Source organism: Prunus avium, chromosome 5, assembly GCF_965620075.1.
Source record: "Prunus avium chromosome 5, drPruAviu1.hap1.1, whole genome shotgun sequence".
Lineage (NCBI taxonomy): Eukaryota > Viridiplantae > Streptophyta > Magnoliopsida > Rosales > Rosaceae > Prunus > Prunus avium.
Window position 1 is genome coordinate 25,460,646 of NC_142288.1, and position 15,534 is coordinate 25,476,179.

A 15,534-nucleotide genomic window follows, 5' to 3' on the forward strand; every position below is an offset into this window, starting at 1 on the left:
ACCGAAAAAACATATAAGAGGAGGGAGGAAGGTGAAAAGCCATCTCCAAGATCTTTTCCACACTCTACGGTGCAGAGTTTTCAAATTAGACCAATGTGCTGTATTTTGTGTGCGCACCAACCTTTGGGTGGATTAGATAACACGGGATCAATCTAATTAATTAGCACTTAAAAAGCTATATCGGGAAAGTAAAGATTCCCTTCCCTTATTGTAAGACCTAGCTAACGCAATATAGTTAGGGCCATGTCACCTCAATTATTTCTACTAATCCGTAGGCAGAAAATTAGGCTTCGATTTCTACTTATAATTAGGAGCCACATGTCGAACGTTACAAGGAGACGCTTGCCCTTTCTCGAAGCTTTGAAAAGAACCCAAACCTTCCAGCTTGCCTCCAACTATATTTTGTAGGTTTGTCTTTCGAGTGCGAAGATCCGTAGAGACAAATGGTTCAATAATTTCGGCATATGCCCAACATTCATCTTGTTGACCATGAACCTTTGCATTATTGTACTAAAATTTCTTGATGTGAACCATATATGTATGGTTAGTTAGTATGGTCCACAAATTGTGAGTATATTTAGATGGCCTGGGTGGAGAATTAGATTTCGGGTGTTCAAATCCTCCTTATTTATCTTGATATTTGACTATACGGTGGGTAATTGATAACTGTTGATTGATATACCTTTTATGCATATATGTGCACGGAAAAAAAAAAGATCATTGCAAATCTCTTTAACAAGCATTAATTTGAATGTTGTGATCATATAACTCATTCCAATGTTGGAAAAGATGTCAAATATAATACTCTATCCTTTTCGCTTGCAAATATTTTAAATCTTATATAACTTGTAGGCTACTCAACTTTATATTTTGAAATTTAGATTGCATCTTATGAGAGGTGATGATGAACATTATTGGTGTCATGATACTCCATGTCTATCTTTATTCTTTGGTTCATTTTTTAACTTCGAGAAATTATAAATCTACTCCCAACCTGATCCGACGTTAATAAAATAAAATAAAAATTTAACTCGAACTCAATATGAACTTATTTTATTAAGTACGCTCCCTTGAATAATGAGAAAGACATATGCATGCATGCATATATATATATATATATATATATATATATATATGCATGATATCATATAACATATGTATAGATTCTTTTGGTAAATCATGTATATAGGTGTGCAAAGAAGATCGATATAGGTCACACAAACCGACAAACACAATGTGAGTATATGACAGTGATATCTTTCCTAATTTAGGTATGCATATCAACGTGGGCATGTGTTGGGGATAGTTTACTAGGCATACGGTGCTTGTAAACCATTTATTTGTTTGCTGAATCAGCACATATCCATAGCTGCAAGGACTCACTTCAAGCTTTAAATCTTAGCTGGATCAAAGGGCTAGCAACTACTCCATGGGATCTCTTAAGATGTTTTCAGATGTGCTTATGGGATAAGTTAGACTTGTCTACTTCGTGTACAAGAGATCCCAATCTTTCTTATCTAACTATGGTAGGTTCACTACATTTTTTGTGCCTACTTCAATCTTACACGTGTGTATATAGTTAAATTATCGCGTTATGAATGCATGTGTTATAATGTGCCAAATTCATTCGCACACTTATACATGATTGACCGTAACATTATGATTCACGACATTATCTGTTGTCCCTTTCTTATTTGAGAGATGAGGCATTGTGATTTAACATGCCCTCCAAGCAACCTAATCTTATCTGATGACTTGTTGGATTGATGAAAACTAAATTGCAAGCCTTAACAATAACAAATGTCCGAGGGCGGACATGTGTCTATTCATTATAAGGCATGCCAGCCATCTTTAGTAATTGTGGTTATTGAGAGAGAGAGAGGGATTGATTGATCGTTTAGATTTATTTCGTGGCATATAATTCAACTAAAGTGATCACGACTTCTTTCAGTTTTCAAAGCACACAATTAGTATCTTCTTGTTTGTTCTATATGTACCGACAGAGTTAGGCAAACCTTTCAGATTAAAGTGTTGGCATTAATGTTAACAAAATCCTAAACCTCAATAAGGTATCCGGTCTATCAGTAATGGGCTCTCTAAACCATTTTTTAAGATAAATTTTAGAGAGGAATTAGAAAAATACAACTTCAACCATACTCCTTATCCACCTCCTAAAATAGGGAGACCTTTATTTTTATTTTTATAGAGATAGACCAATTATATTGACGTTAAAAATAATTATAGTATTTATGACTCCTTAAATTAGGAGTTCAAATTTTATAAAAAGCTCCTAAAATAGTTTTTGTGTCGTTGTGTTTTTAGCTAAATTTTAACTTCAAAAAGAAAGAGCATGATTGCGGATACTCTTAATTACTTAACTAATAATTATTTAAACTTCCAATATCTATCGTTACCTAATTAATATAATTTACATACAATAATCTCCATGATCAGTTTGCTCAAATAATTTACTTCACCAAAATAGGTGACGGGGCATGAACAATAATGTTATTTTCCTGTATTTAAAACGCATGCCAATATATATTTGGCCATTATATCTAGATTTGCTAAAGCTATTAGGTCAATCATTTCATGGCCTAATTTTAATCAGGCTGGCCCCTTGAATCTGCCAATAATCTATATATCACTCAACCCACTAGATTTTGTGGCTTTAAATGTATTAAACCATACCCATCATGAGATTTTATGCATCTGCATTTGTACTAAATGTATATAGTTTAATTAATTAATAATTAATTAATTAATTAACAAATCAACAAGTCTTCAGATCTACCTGTAAATTGTGCCTACCACAGTCAATGAGTCAAACCAGAAAATTCATATGAGGAACATGAGGGATTTTGTTGTTGACATTAACAGAAGGATTAAGAGAATCTTAAACGCAAATGGGGTGATGTATCTGCTTTTGATAATGAAGTTCCAGAAGAAGAAAATAAACAAATGAAAAGCGGAAGTGCCCCAAAAGTTGTTTGCCAATGCCATGCATAGATTGGCTGCTGGTGACCTGACATTGATGTACCCGAGCCCCACTTTTTAAAGGGAAACAAAACACAAAGCAAAGCTCTTGTTTATCATAAATCTGCTTTTGCTTGCCCTACTTTAGCAGTGAGTGTTGGCCACCAGCCATGATTTCAGCTGCTGGGTCCAATTAGCTTTCAACACATCTTGAGTTTGCCTAGAAAGCTTTGAAATTAAATATTTGGTTTCTTGAAGTCATTATCTTTAATCCCATTCTTAATGACCTGAATAATTTGGCTTTACTTAAGTTAGAAAGTATTGAGACACGTGTTGATGTGGTACCAAACACCTAGGCTAAGCTATGGCTTTGGTGTTTGGGTCGAGCTCTTTTACATATGCTGTGCAGGGGATGACTTCATTTACCTAATCCAAGAAAGAGCTTTAGGTCAACAAAAGACATGCCGATTATCATCCATTTCAAATATTTTTTGATCGTAATTTATGTCTCTCAAAATTTTTATTCTTCAAATGTTCATGCTAAGTCTATGTATTGTAGCATATAGATCATCTCTTCAATTTTAATTTTAATGCTATATGCAAGCCGGGGTAGATGACGTGGCATACTATACTACGATGACGTATAGAAGTGTTGACCTTTGGTACGATAATCAGCTATGGCTTTGAGATTTTAGGGACTTTGTACCAAAACAACAAGAGGGCCTCCTAAAATAAATTCTTTAACTAAAATGATAAAAAAAGTCAAACTATATAATCAAAATCTTGTAGTCATCAAATTACTAATTATCAATAACCAGGAAAAAAACCAATCATATACAAAATATATAGAGAGTAAGAATTGAATGGTTGAAGGCTGAAGCTGGAAAAGGCCTGGGCTACATGAAAACCAATATTAAATAAGAATAGGAAAATCAACATTAATATTATCCTATTAATACAGTAGAAGCTAATAAACTCACATCAATAAAATAAAATTTATTATGGGGCTAAATACAAATGGAAAATGACTATTAATGTTATTAAATTAATATCATTACTAAGCTACATTAACATATTAATATAAATTAACATTTAATGTAGAGTCACCTTCAAAATGGGGCCCCTGTGCAGTCGCTCACTTTGCTTCTGCCAAAAGCCGCCCCTGTCGGCAATATGGAAGTGGAACCTCTCAACATCTACCGTTCCTTCATGACGTCCTATCACCAGAGGTTGGCCCAATCCTTTCCACTTCATGGTTCTGTTTTTGTTTTCTTGTTCGAAAGGTCCTTTGTTCATACACTATTCAAATTAAAAAAAAAAAAAAAAATTTGTGAAAGTTTAAAAATATAATTTATGGCCCAAATAAAGATACACTATTTAATCTCAATCACCCAAGGAGGCCCAACCCAAATCATTCACTCAATTCCAAGGGGCCCAAGGGATTTGTGCGTTGAAAGGTATGAATTTTATTTTTGCAATCCATCTCATAACTATTAGTCCAAGAAAAAAAGAAATCTTATATTAGGCTACTTGATTATCTTGATTTTATATGATGATCAACAACTCAGTTACTAGATAATTGGTTTGATCAACAACACTTAGCTACATTCGTACCAAAATTGGTTTGGCACTAAGTGTTTCTTCAAAAATTACTTTGAAAGTAACGCTTCTATAATTTGTAAGCGCTTTTAACTTAGTTTGCCAAACGTTTTTCGTTATCTGATAGCACTTTTAGCCATTTTCCGAAACACTCAAAGAACCCACTAGGTTTGGGATCAAATCCGAGTATATAAATTTGGGTTGGCCCATTTTATTTTTTGGTGAGCGTTGGTCCATTTAAGACAAGTGTATTATTTATAGCCCAACTCCAATAGGCAAGCTGAAAACATTAATTATTGCACACACCGCAGTGATCTAGAACGAAAAAGATGCGCTGAGCTGGCAGCTCCAAATCTACCACGTGTGAAAGCCGTAGATGGCTTCTGACGTCATGTGGGGGTAAGAAGTCAAATGCAACACGTGGTTGACACCGCCAGTAACTTTCTCAAATTGGCCACAACAGTTTTCTCATTGGCAAGTGATCGTGTGTGTACTCGCTTCTCAACGCGGCCACGCTCCCGCGTAAGGGTGACATGGAAGCATGCACGAGCGAGATAGCGAGTGTTAGTAGTTCATATACTTGAGCGAGTACGGTTTTATCTGATTCTCAATTATTGGATTTTATAATGGGCTTCTGGGCTGCAAGTTTAATTTAATCAACATGTCTAAGTGGTAAAAGAAAGCCGTCAGATCTGAATCTTGCGTGTGCTAATATGTTCAAACGGGAGCCGTTGGATTATCCAACTCGTTAATGAACGGCTAAGATTCCTTTTTTAGCGGCGGTCTTTGAGGCCTCGCGGGCCTTTAAAAGGAGGTCAGATGGGAAATCACATACTCATCCAAGGCTTAAGATCTCTCTCTTTCTCTCTCCTCCTCTCTCCCTCTCTTTTCTCTCTCTCTATTCGACGAAGGGCTCTAGGGTTTGAGGCGCGTTTCAACGGCTCTGCAACGAGATCCAGGTTTTGAATTGGGTTCCTGCGAAGCAGTTCTAGGGTTTTGTTTTACCAAGCGCATTCTATTGGTCGTCCCGCCCATTCATTTTAGCTTCGCCTTTGGCCTATCCATCGCGATCTAGGGTTTTCAACCTGGGGGTTTATATAGAGAGAGACCCAGTTTAGGTTTTGCTCGTGTAAGTCTTTAAATTATTCTTTCTTCCTTGCATTTTTATGAGCTCTCTATTTCTTAAAGGAGCTTTTTATTTGAAAAGGGGGTTATTGAGAGATTGAGCAATTGGAATTACTTTCTTTTGGTTTAGTGGTTGAATACGAGTGTTTGAAGATTACCATTGCTTAGATTGAGTTGGGGAATCTATCAATTCTTTGGTGCTTAACCTAGTCCCTCTTTTAGATCATTATCAGAAATTTTTGTTCTTTTGCATATTGGCAACTGCGGCTTTTGAATTTGAGCATTGATTGGACATCAAATAAACTGAAATTTTGACCTTTGACGTATTCCTTGAACTCGAACGTTTGGCGGGAAGTAAACAGGAAGAAGGATCATATCAACAATTGATTAATGTTGGAATGTTTGGGGTTTTAGGTTTTGTGAACTTGGAAGGCTTATATTGTCGTAAATTTGGACATTGTCGGTGTCATTGGAATTAAGGTTGAGGGACTAAATCTAATTGCTACAGCTGATATGTGCAGTAATTGGGAGTTTATCTTATGGCACCAACTGTTCCAATAGACTTCACTGGACAGAAAGAATCAAGGAAGTGTTTGCTTTCACAGATGATGGGAAAGTCACGTAAGTACTCTAAAGGGCATTTGTCTGGTTTTGTTCCAGATTACCGGCATGCTGTCGAGACCATGGCTGAATCAGAGGGGTTTGGAAGCTCAGGACGGGTTGACACAGAAATGACAGCTTCAGAGGATTCATTTGCGCCCAAAAGGAAATGCATTAGTCTGAATGTGGATGGTTATGATGGTTTTGGGGTGCCTATGCAAGTGTTGCCGTTGTCACGGATGTCACGGTCTGAAAGGAAGGATTTGGAATCGAGGCTGAAATTGGAGCTCGAGCAGGTGCGGATCCTTCAGAAGAAAATTTCTACCATAAGTTCAAATGTTGCTGTATTATCGCCATCCAGTGATATTCGGAGTTGCAGTGATGGCAAAAAGAGGCCCCCACTTGATAGTTATAAGAAGACATTGGAATTTTCTGCGCCACAAGGTAAGAAAAGGGCTCCTCCTGGCCGCAATGGTGCCCGCACAAAAAAAAGCATGTCTGGGCCTGTCGAGCCAACGAAGTCAGTGGCCCCAGCAACCACTTCAAATTCTATGTTGTTGAAACAATGCGAGCAGTTGCTAGGCCGCTTGATGTTACATCAGTTTGGTTGGGTTTTCAACACTCCCGTTGATGTGGTGAAGTTGAACATACCAGATTATTTTACAGTCATTAAGCATCCAATGGATTTGGGCACTGTGAAGAGCAAGCTAGCATCAGGCATGTACTCATGTCCATTAGGTTTTGCTGCTGATGTGCGGCTTACTTTCTCAAATGCTTTGACTTACAACCCACCTGGAAATGATTTTCACTTTATGGCCGAGACGATTAGTAAATATTTTGAACAGAGATGGAAAGGCATAGAGAAGAAGCTTCCAGTTACTACTGATGTGCAGTCTTTGCCTTCAAGAGCGGCTCTTTGCGTGGAAACTGAGACTGCTGCACCTATGCCACCCTCAAAAAAGAAGAAAAGTACACCAAATGATACCAGTGTCAAGCCTGAAGCTCTGAAACGCATGTTGACTGATGAGGAGAAGGCTAAACTGACCATGGAGTTGGAGGCTTTGATGGACGCAGAAGTGCCTCTGAATATTGTTAATTTCCTACAAGAGCATAGTCATAGTGAAGGGCAAACCAATGATAATGAGATCGAGGTTGACCTTGAAGCTTTTAGTGATGATACCTTGTTTGCTTTACGGAAGCTTTTGGATGACCATCTGCTGGAGAAACAGAAAAGGCAGGCGAAAGCTGAACCTTGTGAAATGGAGGTATGTTCATAGTTTTTTCTTATAATGTTTGCATGTGTTATCTATTTAAAATAGTTTTCCAACTGAATATTTGCATGGATTTCTTATTGGTGTATCACCTTTTTTTACTGCAGATTCTTAATGAGTCAGGATTTAGCAACTCATCAATGCAACCATGTAAAGGTTCATTTTCAATAACAGCTCTATGAATATTCATTTAGTGAACTGTTAAAAAAATGTCTTCTGCAAGGAACTTATTTCTAACAGCACGGATTATGACTTACATGTACCCAGGCAATGACCCAGGTGATGAGGAAGTGGATATTGTTGGTGGGAACGATGCTCCTATTTCAAGTTTTCCTCCAGTGGAGATAGAGAAAGATCCAGCTCAAAGAAACAGTAAATGCAGTAGCTCAAGTAGCTCCAGTAGTGAATCAGGCTCTTCATCCAGTGGTTTGTGTTTCTACCTACTTTTCATATATGTAGGTTTATAAATTGTTTTCAATGTTCTGTTAGATGGAGGATATGCTGTTGAGAAGTACATATTTCCTCCTATGCAAATTATTATTTTACTAAATGCCCTATGTCAGTCTCTGTCTCACACACACACATAGATACACATGAAGTCTGAGGTGCAGTGTGAGAGTAATATCACAGTCCATGATTGTTATCCCTGTCTCGCTTGACCATTGCAAGATATGATTGTTATCCCTGTCTCCCTAAGCCATTCATTTTAGTGTCAACTGTCTTCTTTTATTGGCTAGCTGTTCTGCTTCCTTTAAAGGCTATGTCTTGCATTACCATAGTGTTAAATTGGAACATGGTCTTCTCAGCAGTTAAAGAAAGAGATATTTAGTCATATACCCATTCTTAGCACTAAAACTATAAATAAACCCTACACCATTTAATTTCTATAAACAAACCCAAAAAAAAAACCCAAAAAATGATAGCTGGCCCTATTGAATTTAATTTTGATTATTAAAGTACTTTGATGCCCTATTGAGTGTTTTGGTTTTTTTGTTGTTGAGGTTTTGGGGTTGGGTTTGTTTTAAGAAATCAATGGCAGTTTTGTAATTTAAAAGAAGTTAAAAGCCTCTTTGTTATGTTGTAAATGGATTTTGGGCGTGTTTCTAAAGTCCATTTCATATAGGCTTTTTATTTTATTTTTATAATTTGGGCTCCTATATTGGGTATAATAATGAATCTCCCTTAAAGAAAATGTTTGAAATTCTATCACCCTTGCGTTGGTGGCTACACCTCTTTGTTCTGTATGTTGCTTGCTTGGTAGGTTATGTTTTGCATTGCCATAGTGTAAACTGGAACATGGTCTTCTCAACAATTAAAGAAAATAAGTGAAATTCAATTGTACCGAGTAGTAATTAATGCTGTAGAACCTTTGCCTTGGCTGCAGCACCTCATTGTTGTGTATGTTTCAGTCTGAGACACTTTTTTATGTGAATCCATTAGTTCTACATTGAGTTGATATGATTGAATGTGTGTCTTTTTATGAGTAAGAGGTGGCATCTTAATCATTCTGAAACTGGTATATCTGATATACAGTAGTACATGTAATTTCAATGGCACTTCAAGAGGCTCTTTTGTCATTTTGATGTGAGAGTTAGTAATTAGGTTATTGTGTTTTTAAAGAAAAAAAATCGAAAGAACGTGCACATGTTTTTGTCAATTAACCATTATAATGTTGACTTAGATTTTCTGGAGAAAGTGTGGATCACTTGATTTGGAATGCTGGTGTTGTTTTCTTTCTCCCAGTTTCTTAGAACTAATGTCTGCTCATCTTGTAAGAAAGGAATAAGGGTAATTTAAGTTATATCCTTCTAGTGTATCTTACTTTATGTGATTGAACAGTTGACTTCATTTAGTGACTAGAACTTTTTGGAAAGTACTAGACCCCCAATGCTGTAATAGATGTGTTGCAAATACTGAGATATGATATGGTCCTAGCGGATATTGAAATAAGTTTACAACATAAAAGTGACTATTGCAAAATCTGAAAAAATTTAGATTTTAAAAGTTCTACAATTATCCTGAACACGTTTATTCCTTCATGGTATATGATGGGGTGGAGTTGTTGCAGTGTGCCCTCATTAGTTTTATCCCTTAGTATATATCTTGTAATTATGTGATACTATAAATTGAAGCATACAAAAAAGTTTGTACATTATTGTTTGAAGAGACTCTTATACGTTATTTTAAATTAATGTATTCCCTGCATGCTATGGGGCCGGACCAATAAATACAAGATATGAGTTGCTTTCCAAGGCTTACAATATTTAAAAAGTTTGAATCAAAATATATTGTGTTATTGGTGATCTTCCTGTATGGTTTGCTTTGACAAGCCAAAGAAGTGATTTCAGGAATATCTGTGTAGCCTCCTATGAAACTATAAGATACTTGTGTTATCACAATGGTTTTCATGAATGTTCCAGCATTTTCCAAATAGAACGACTCATATTTTTACAATTTTGGGTGTTGCTCACATGATATAATTTCTTCACAGATTCTGACTCTGGCAGTTCTTCTGAAAGTGAATCAGATGATGCTAAAGTTCCAGCTTCATTTGGTGGAGGAAAGGTATCATCTTGTAAAATTTTAAAACCTGGTTCTTCTGCTTTGTGTGGAGTTAAATTCTCACTCATCAATCTCTCTCTCTCTCTCGCTCTCTCTCTCTCTCTCGTATATATACCCCCTCTCCCCCCGCTATATCCTTCTGTTTGTTTGTATGAGTTGTGGAAAATATTTCTTACATCTTCATTTGGCAGGAAAATGTGGGTACTGGAGCAAATTCAGACCAAAAGAGAGATGATATTGGGGATTCAGAAATTGGCAATGGTGAGTTGAGGATTTATGCTGTATCTTTTATTTATTGGAATAGGTAGTTCTGGAGTTTACTCTAAAAACCTCTGTCATGACCCTTGTGTAGATTCAATAAATGGGGTGGCCCCACTGGATCAGGACTCCGGGTCTAAACCAATTTCTGTTGAGGAGGGTGAACATAGAGAGGGTAAGCATGAATAATCATCAAGAAAAATTGTCTGCTCTTAAATTTGGGGTACAATCTTACAATTCATGCTGTAACATCGTAGGGGAGAGTGCTCCATCTGAGAGGCAAGTCTCCCCCGATAAGCTCTACCGTGCAGCTTTATTGCGGAATAGATTTGCTGACACAATACTAAAAGCCCGAGAAAAGGCACTAGAAAAGGTCGGTTTCCGCTTGCCACATTGGGCAACCTACTATGCATTTTCCTTGATGTGCCCATCCAAAATCTTCTTTGCATTTTGCATTTGAGATGTGGTCCGTTCATCTGACTTTTGTGGTTCAGGGTGAAAAGCTGGATCCCGAAAAATTGCGAATTGAAAGAGAGGAACTTGAAAAGCGGCAAAAACAAGGTTTGGCTTTCAAAATTTGATTTATCTGAGATAAGATGTGGCATTTTGTGCAGTAGAAGTCAATATGGCCATCAGTTTTGCAGTTGTTTAAAATATTCAAATTTTCTTGTGTGTTATTAGAGAAAGCACGTTTACAAGCTGAGGCCAAAGCTGCAGAAGAGGCTCGAAAGAAGGCTGAAGCAGAAGCTGCAGCCGAAGCTAAAAGGCAGAGGGAACTAGAGAGAGAAGCTGCACGTCAGGCATTGCAAATGGTAAGGGTGGATGTATTATTATGTTGGTGGAAGCATTCTACAACCTTCTCTTAGTTAAATGGCAGCTGATGAATATCTTGCTTTATGCAGATGGAAAAGACTGTTGAAATTGAGAATAGTCAGTTTATGGAAGATCTAGAGATGTTTAGGGCTGTTGATGATGAACATGTGCCAAATTTCATGGAGGAGACTAGCCCAGAGCATTCTCAGAATGAGCTTGCCAGGCTGGGTAGTTTCAAGCTACAGGGAAGTAGTAATCCCTTAGAGCAACTTGGTTTGTTCATGAAGGCGGATGATGATATAGAGGAAGAAGAAATCGAACATCCCCAGAGTGCTCCAGAACCAGAACCCAAACCTGAACCAGAACTCAAACCTAAACCCAAACCCAAACCAGAAGCAGCAAATGATGCCATTGAAGCAAATGATGCCGTTGAAGCAAATGACTTTGAAGAAGGAGAGATTGATTGATGAGATTTTTTGTTCATGTTCTTGTACCGACTGAGAAGCAAAGATGGAAAATGATGGTCCTGAGGTATTTGGGCAGTGACTTGGGATACTTTTATAGGCTTTGTGGACCATAATATTATCTCTTTCCTGTTTGAGGTTTAGGTTTAGCTGTCCCTGAAAAGAGGGAAGAAGAAGAAGTAGCTAGAGAAGAGTTATGGATTGGGTTTTGGGTTTTGGGCTTGTGTTCGTTGAAATGGTTTTTTGAATTTCATCTTGGGAAATGGAGTGGGACATTTGGGGAGGTAAACCCCATTCAAATCAATTTTGCCCATGGTGGATGATGTGCTGTGGGTTTTTGATGAAAGAAAGAAAAATCCAATTTTTGTCTGTAAAAAGCGTTAATTTTAGGTGGTAGAAAAGGTCGGCTTTTAGAATTGTAAAATATCAGTCCTCAGACTATTATGGCATTCTACCCATTTTTCCTGGGAAAAAAAGATGTCTCCTATTGGAGTTTTAGGAATAATGACAGATTGGATATTAGAAAAACAGTTGGAACATTTGTGTTTTCTTTCTGATTTGATTTGATTTTTGGCTAAATAGCATCCAAGCTGCTGGTTTAAATTTTAAGCATTTAACTACATAAATTATAGTTGCTCTTTTCTTTTTGTTCTTTAAATTTTGGATTTTTAATTTTCCAATTTGAGAGAATTTTATTTTCAAGTTAGCAAACCAATCGAGCATAATAATCATTTTTTAGTACAATCGATAGTCTAAGTCATAGTCTAAGTCTAAATTATAAGGGTGATGATTTCTTCTTACACACAAAAACAAGAAAAAGGCAATGGATAATCTAGAAAATGTTGAATATCGAAAAGGGTTCTTTTACAAATGAATGTGCAAACCGAGTGTCGTTTGGTTCTTGGCTCAAACGACATGTCGTGTTTAGCGTCTTGTACACAGTACACATTTCCCACCGATACGCCAAAACCCCTGCTCAGAGAGATTACACCCCCATCTTCTTCACATTCTTCCTCAGTTCTCTGTCTGATAGATTGATCTTCTGGCGACCTTACTTGCCTCTCTCTCTTCCTCCTCCTCTTCTTCGTCTGTGGCACCAGCCATTCTCAGACTCTCAATGGCGGCCACGATCGCCTTCAACGCCGTTGGAGCTCCGGTACGACTCTCCCGCCAATTATCTCACCCACGAAGCTCCTATCCACTTTTCGGCGGGATCCGACTGCGTCGCGTTGCCCCAACCCGTTTTGCGAGCTCCTCATCCTCCTCCTCTGGCTCTGGTAAATGAATCGCATTTTCATGTTATGGTAAATTGAGGTTTACATCAGAACATTAATGGAAATGGAATCAAATAGCAGGAATTAGGGCGCAGGTGGCGGCCGTTGAGCAATCAAGCGCTGCTGTAGCTCAGAATCGGAACGTGGAGGCTCCTGTGGTTATCGTCACTGGAGCTTCTAGAGGAATTGGGAAAGCTGTTGCCCTCGCTCTCGGCAAGTCTGGTTGTAAGGTCATCATCATCATTCATCATTCATCATTCAATTGCTTTCTTCGATGAGTCATGACCATAGGCTTCATTTCACTGTTACAGGTTCTGGTAAACTACGCAAGGTCATCTGAGGAAGCTGAGTTAGTTTCCAAGGAGGTAACCTTTTTTGTTAAAATAATGGCCTTCATGCAATGCATATATTGAAATCAGTTCATAGTTGAAATGTTTGGTTTTAGTTATATACTGCATTTTAAACATGTTTTATTGCGGTTTAAATGCTGCAGATTGAGGCATCTGGTGGTCAAGCTCTGACATTTGGGGGTGATGTTTCAAAGGAAGAAGATGTAGCGGCAATGATTAAAACTGTACGCAAATGCACTCTTTTATGCTAACTACTTTTTTTCTTTCTTTCTTGTGTGGTTGCAATTATCGCTTGCAATGTGACATCTTTTCAATCAAATGAATATAGGTGGTTGATGCATGGGGAACAGTTGATGTGTTGGTTAATAATGCTGGTCAGCATCATATTACTGGTTGTATTTATTCTTCTTATCTTGACTTTCCTTTCTATTTCAACCGACACAATCCTTTTCAGGAATAACACGGGATGGCTTGTTGATGAGAATGAAAACATCCCAATGGCAGGAGGTTATTGATTTGAATCTTACTGGCGTGTTTCTGTGCACACAGGTGTGTAGTTTAGGGCATATGTTGATCTTGTAATTGTAGTTGTTCAAGCTTAGAATTGTCTGATCTTTTTAGCATGGTTTGTGCTTTTTGCAGGCTGCAGCGAAAGTTATGATGAAACAGAGAAAGGTAATCAAATTCATTCTTCCTTTCTTTTGTTATGTCAATGTGAAAATCCCATTTTGCTTCTGGATCCTTAGTCTGTTCATCATATTTCAGGGAAGAATAATCAATATAGCATCTGTTGTTGGTCTTGTTGGCAATGTTGGACAAGCCAACTACAGTGCTGCAAAGGCCGGAGTAATTGGCTTTACGAAGAGTGTTGCAAAGGAATATTCAAGCAGGAGCATTAATGTATGTGCATGTGATTCAAGGTTTTTAATTAATTAATTTTATTATCTGTTTTTGGCGTGTGGGGCTAGCCTGCTAATACATGTAACCCCACTCCACATTTAGCAATGGCTATGTGGTTTGTTTCATGACATTAAACATTCAAGCAGATATATTTTAAAATTTCTAGCATATTTCCAGTCTTACGTGGCAATTATCCATCTAAAGCTTTCTTTTTTCCGTAGGTGAATGCTGTAGCACCTGGTTTCATTGCATCTGATATGACTGCCAAGCTTGGAGAAGATATAGAAAAGAAGATCTTGGGAACCATCCCCCTAGGTGAGAACAGTCAGTCGGCTACTAGTTATTTAAGCATTATTATCAAACCTATCGTAGTTAATGTGAATTATTGAGAAACTGCTCGTGTTGGTTTTATAACTTAGATGAGAGATATAAGTGTTATTGAGTCATTGGATAGGGATGATTGAAATTTGATTGATTCTCTAATTCTTCTTCCCTGGTTTGCCTAAACTTAAAGCCTGATATTTGAAGACTCACATTTAAAATGGAGAAAATAAATCAGTTTTATAATTCTTTCAGGGCGATATGGTCAACCTGAAGAAGTTGCTGGACTGGTGGAATTCTTAGCGCTCAATCCTGCTGCCAGTTACATTACTGGACAGGTAAATTTTTATTAGAAATCTGATAATTTTTCCTTGGACAAATGGGAAATGGCACCATTTGAGCTGTCAAGTTTTGCACTGATCCATTGTAGGTATTGACCATTGATGGAGGGATGGTGATGTGAGAGGCCAAGTCCCGCACCCCAACGAGCTTCTTACAGAAGGTTTCAAATGACGCTTCATCTTACAGAAAGTTTCAAATGAAGAGAGGATTTTCTTTATATTCCATTCTTGACCGGCTTCTAGTTTCAAACTGAATAGAAGAGTAGAAGGATAATATATATATTTTTGTTTTAGCAAAGGTTGTTAAAATATATTCTCTGAGACTTGTGAACAGTGTAAGAGAAAAAAGACTTGATAGGAATTATTTTTGTGTAGCGGTTTCAGTCTCCAGATGGCACTAAAGCGTTCTAGTGTACTAGTTTAAATTTTCAGGCTGTGTATCGTTTATATGGGTTGCATATGAAGTATTTTGTTATTCTGTGTGTGGAGGTAGAAAATCTGAAGCCTATTATAGGCTTGCTCTTAACCACTTTGGGTTTAGGCAAATCTTTTAACCACTTTGTAAAGCTATTGGTCGAAAGGCCACATAGCCCTCCTTTGGGTTTGGACAAATCTTTTAACCACTTTGTGGACATTATCATAACATGTATATTAACTTTAATTAGGATTCCTATACATCC

At 37.4% G+C, this 15,534-nt stretch overlaps 2 protein-coding genes across 4 annotated transcripts; both read left to right on the top strand.

Moving 5' to 3' along the window:
* The first annotated feature begins 5,400 nt into the window (after positions 1-5,400).
* On the top strand, positions 5,401-12,207 carry LOC110771205 (transcription factor GTE10). Of its 2 annotated transcripts, none has more exons than XM_021975463.2 (10): positions 5,401-7,565; positions 7,679-7,727; positions 7,839-7,997; positions 10,063-10,136; positions 10,325-10,394; positions 10,486-10,566; positions 10,649-10,764; positions 10,886-10,952; positions 11,073-11,203; positions 11,294-12,207. In XM_021975463.2, exons 1-10 carry the CDS (start codon positions 6,240-6,242, stop codon positions 11,669-11,671), a joined length of 2,451 nt encoding a protein of 816 aa, XP_021831155.2. In that variant the 5' UTR covers positions 5,401-6,239; the 3' UTR covers positions 11,672-12,207. The 2 variants fall into 2 exon arrangements, with proteins under 2 accessions (XP_021831155.2, XP_021831157.2); XM_021975465.2 differs by having other exon boundaries at positions 7,679-7,721.
* A 315-nt stretch (positions 12,208-12,522) lies between these two features.
* On the top strand, positions 12,523-15,329 carry LOC110771206 (3-oxoacyl-[acyl-carrier-protein] reductase 4). Of its 2 annotated transcripts, none has more exons than XM_021975466.2 (11): positions 12,523-12,945; positions 13,021-13,172; positions 13,254-13,307; positions 13,436-13,516; positions 13,621-13,666; positions 13,747-13,841; positions 13,935-13,967; positions 14,058-14,192; positions 14,414-14,507; positions 14,769-14,851; positions 14,944-15,329. In XM_021975466.2, the coding sequence occupies exons 1-11, from the start codon at positions 12,786-12,788 to the stop codon at positions 14,974-14,976; spliced, it is 966 nt and encodes a 321-aa protein (XP_021831158.2). In that variant the 5' UTR covers positions 12,523-12,785; the 3' UTR covers positions 14,977-15,329. The 2 variants fall into 2 exon arrangements, with proteins under 2 accessions (XP_021831158.2, XP_021831159.2); XM_021975467.2 differs by having other exon boundaries at positions 12,527-12,945; positions 13,024-13,172.
* The last annotated feature ends 205 nt before the right edge of the window (positions 15,330-15,534 follow it).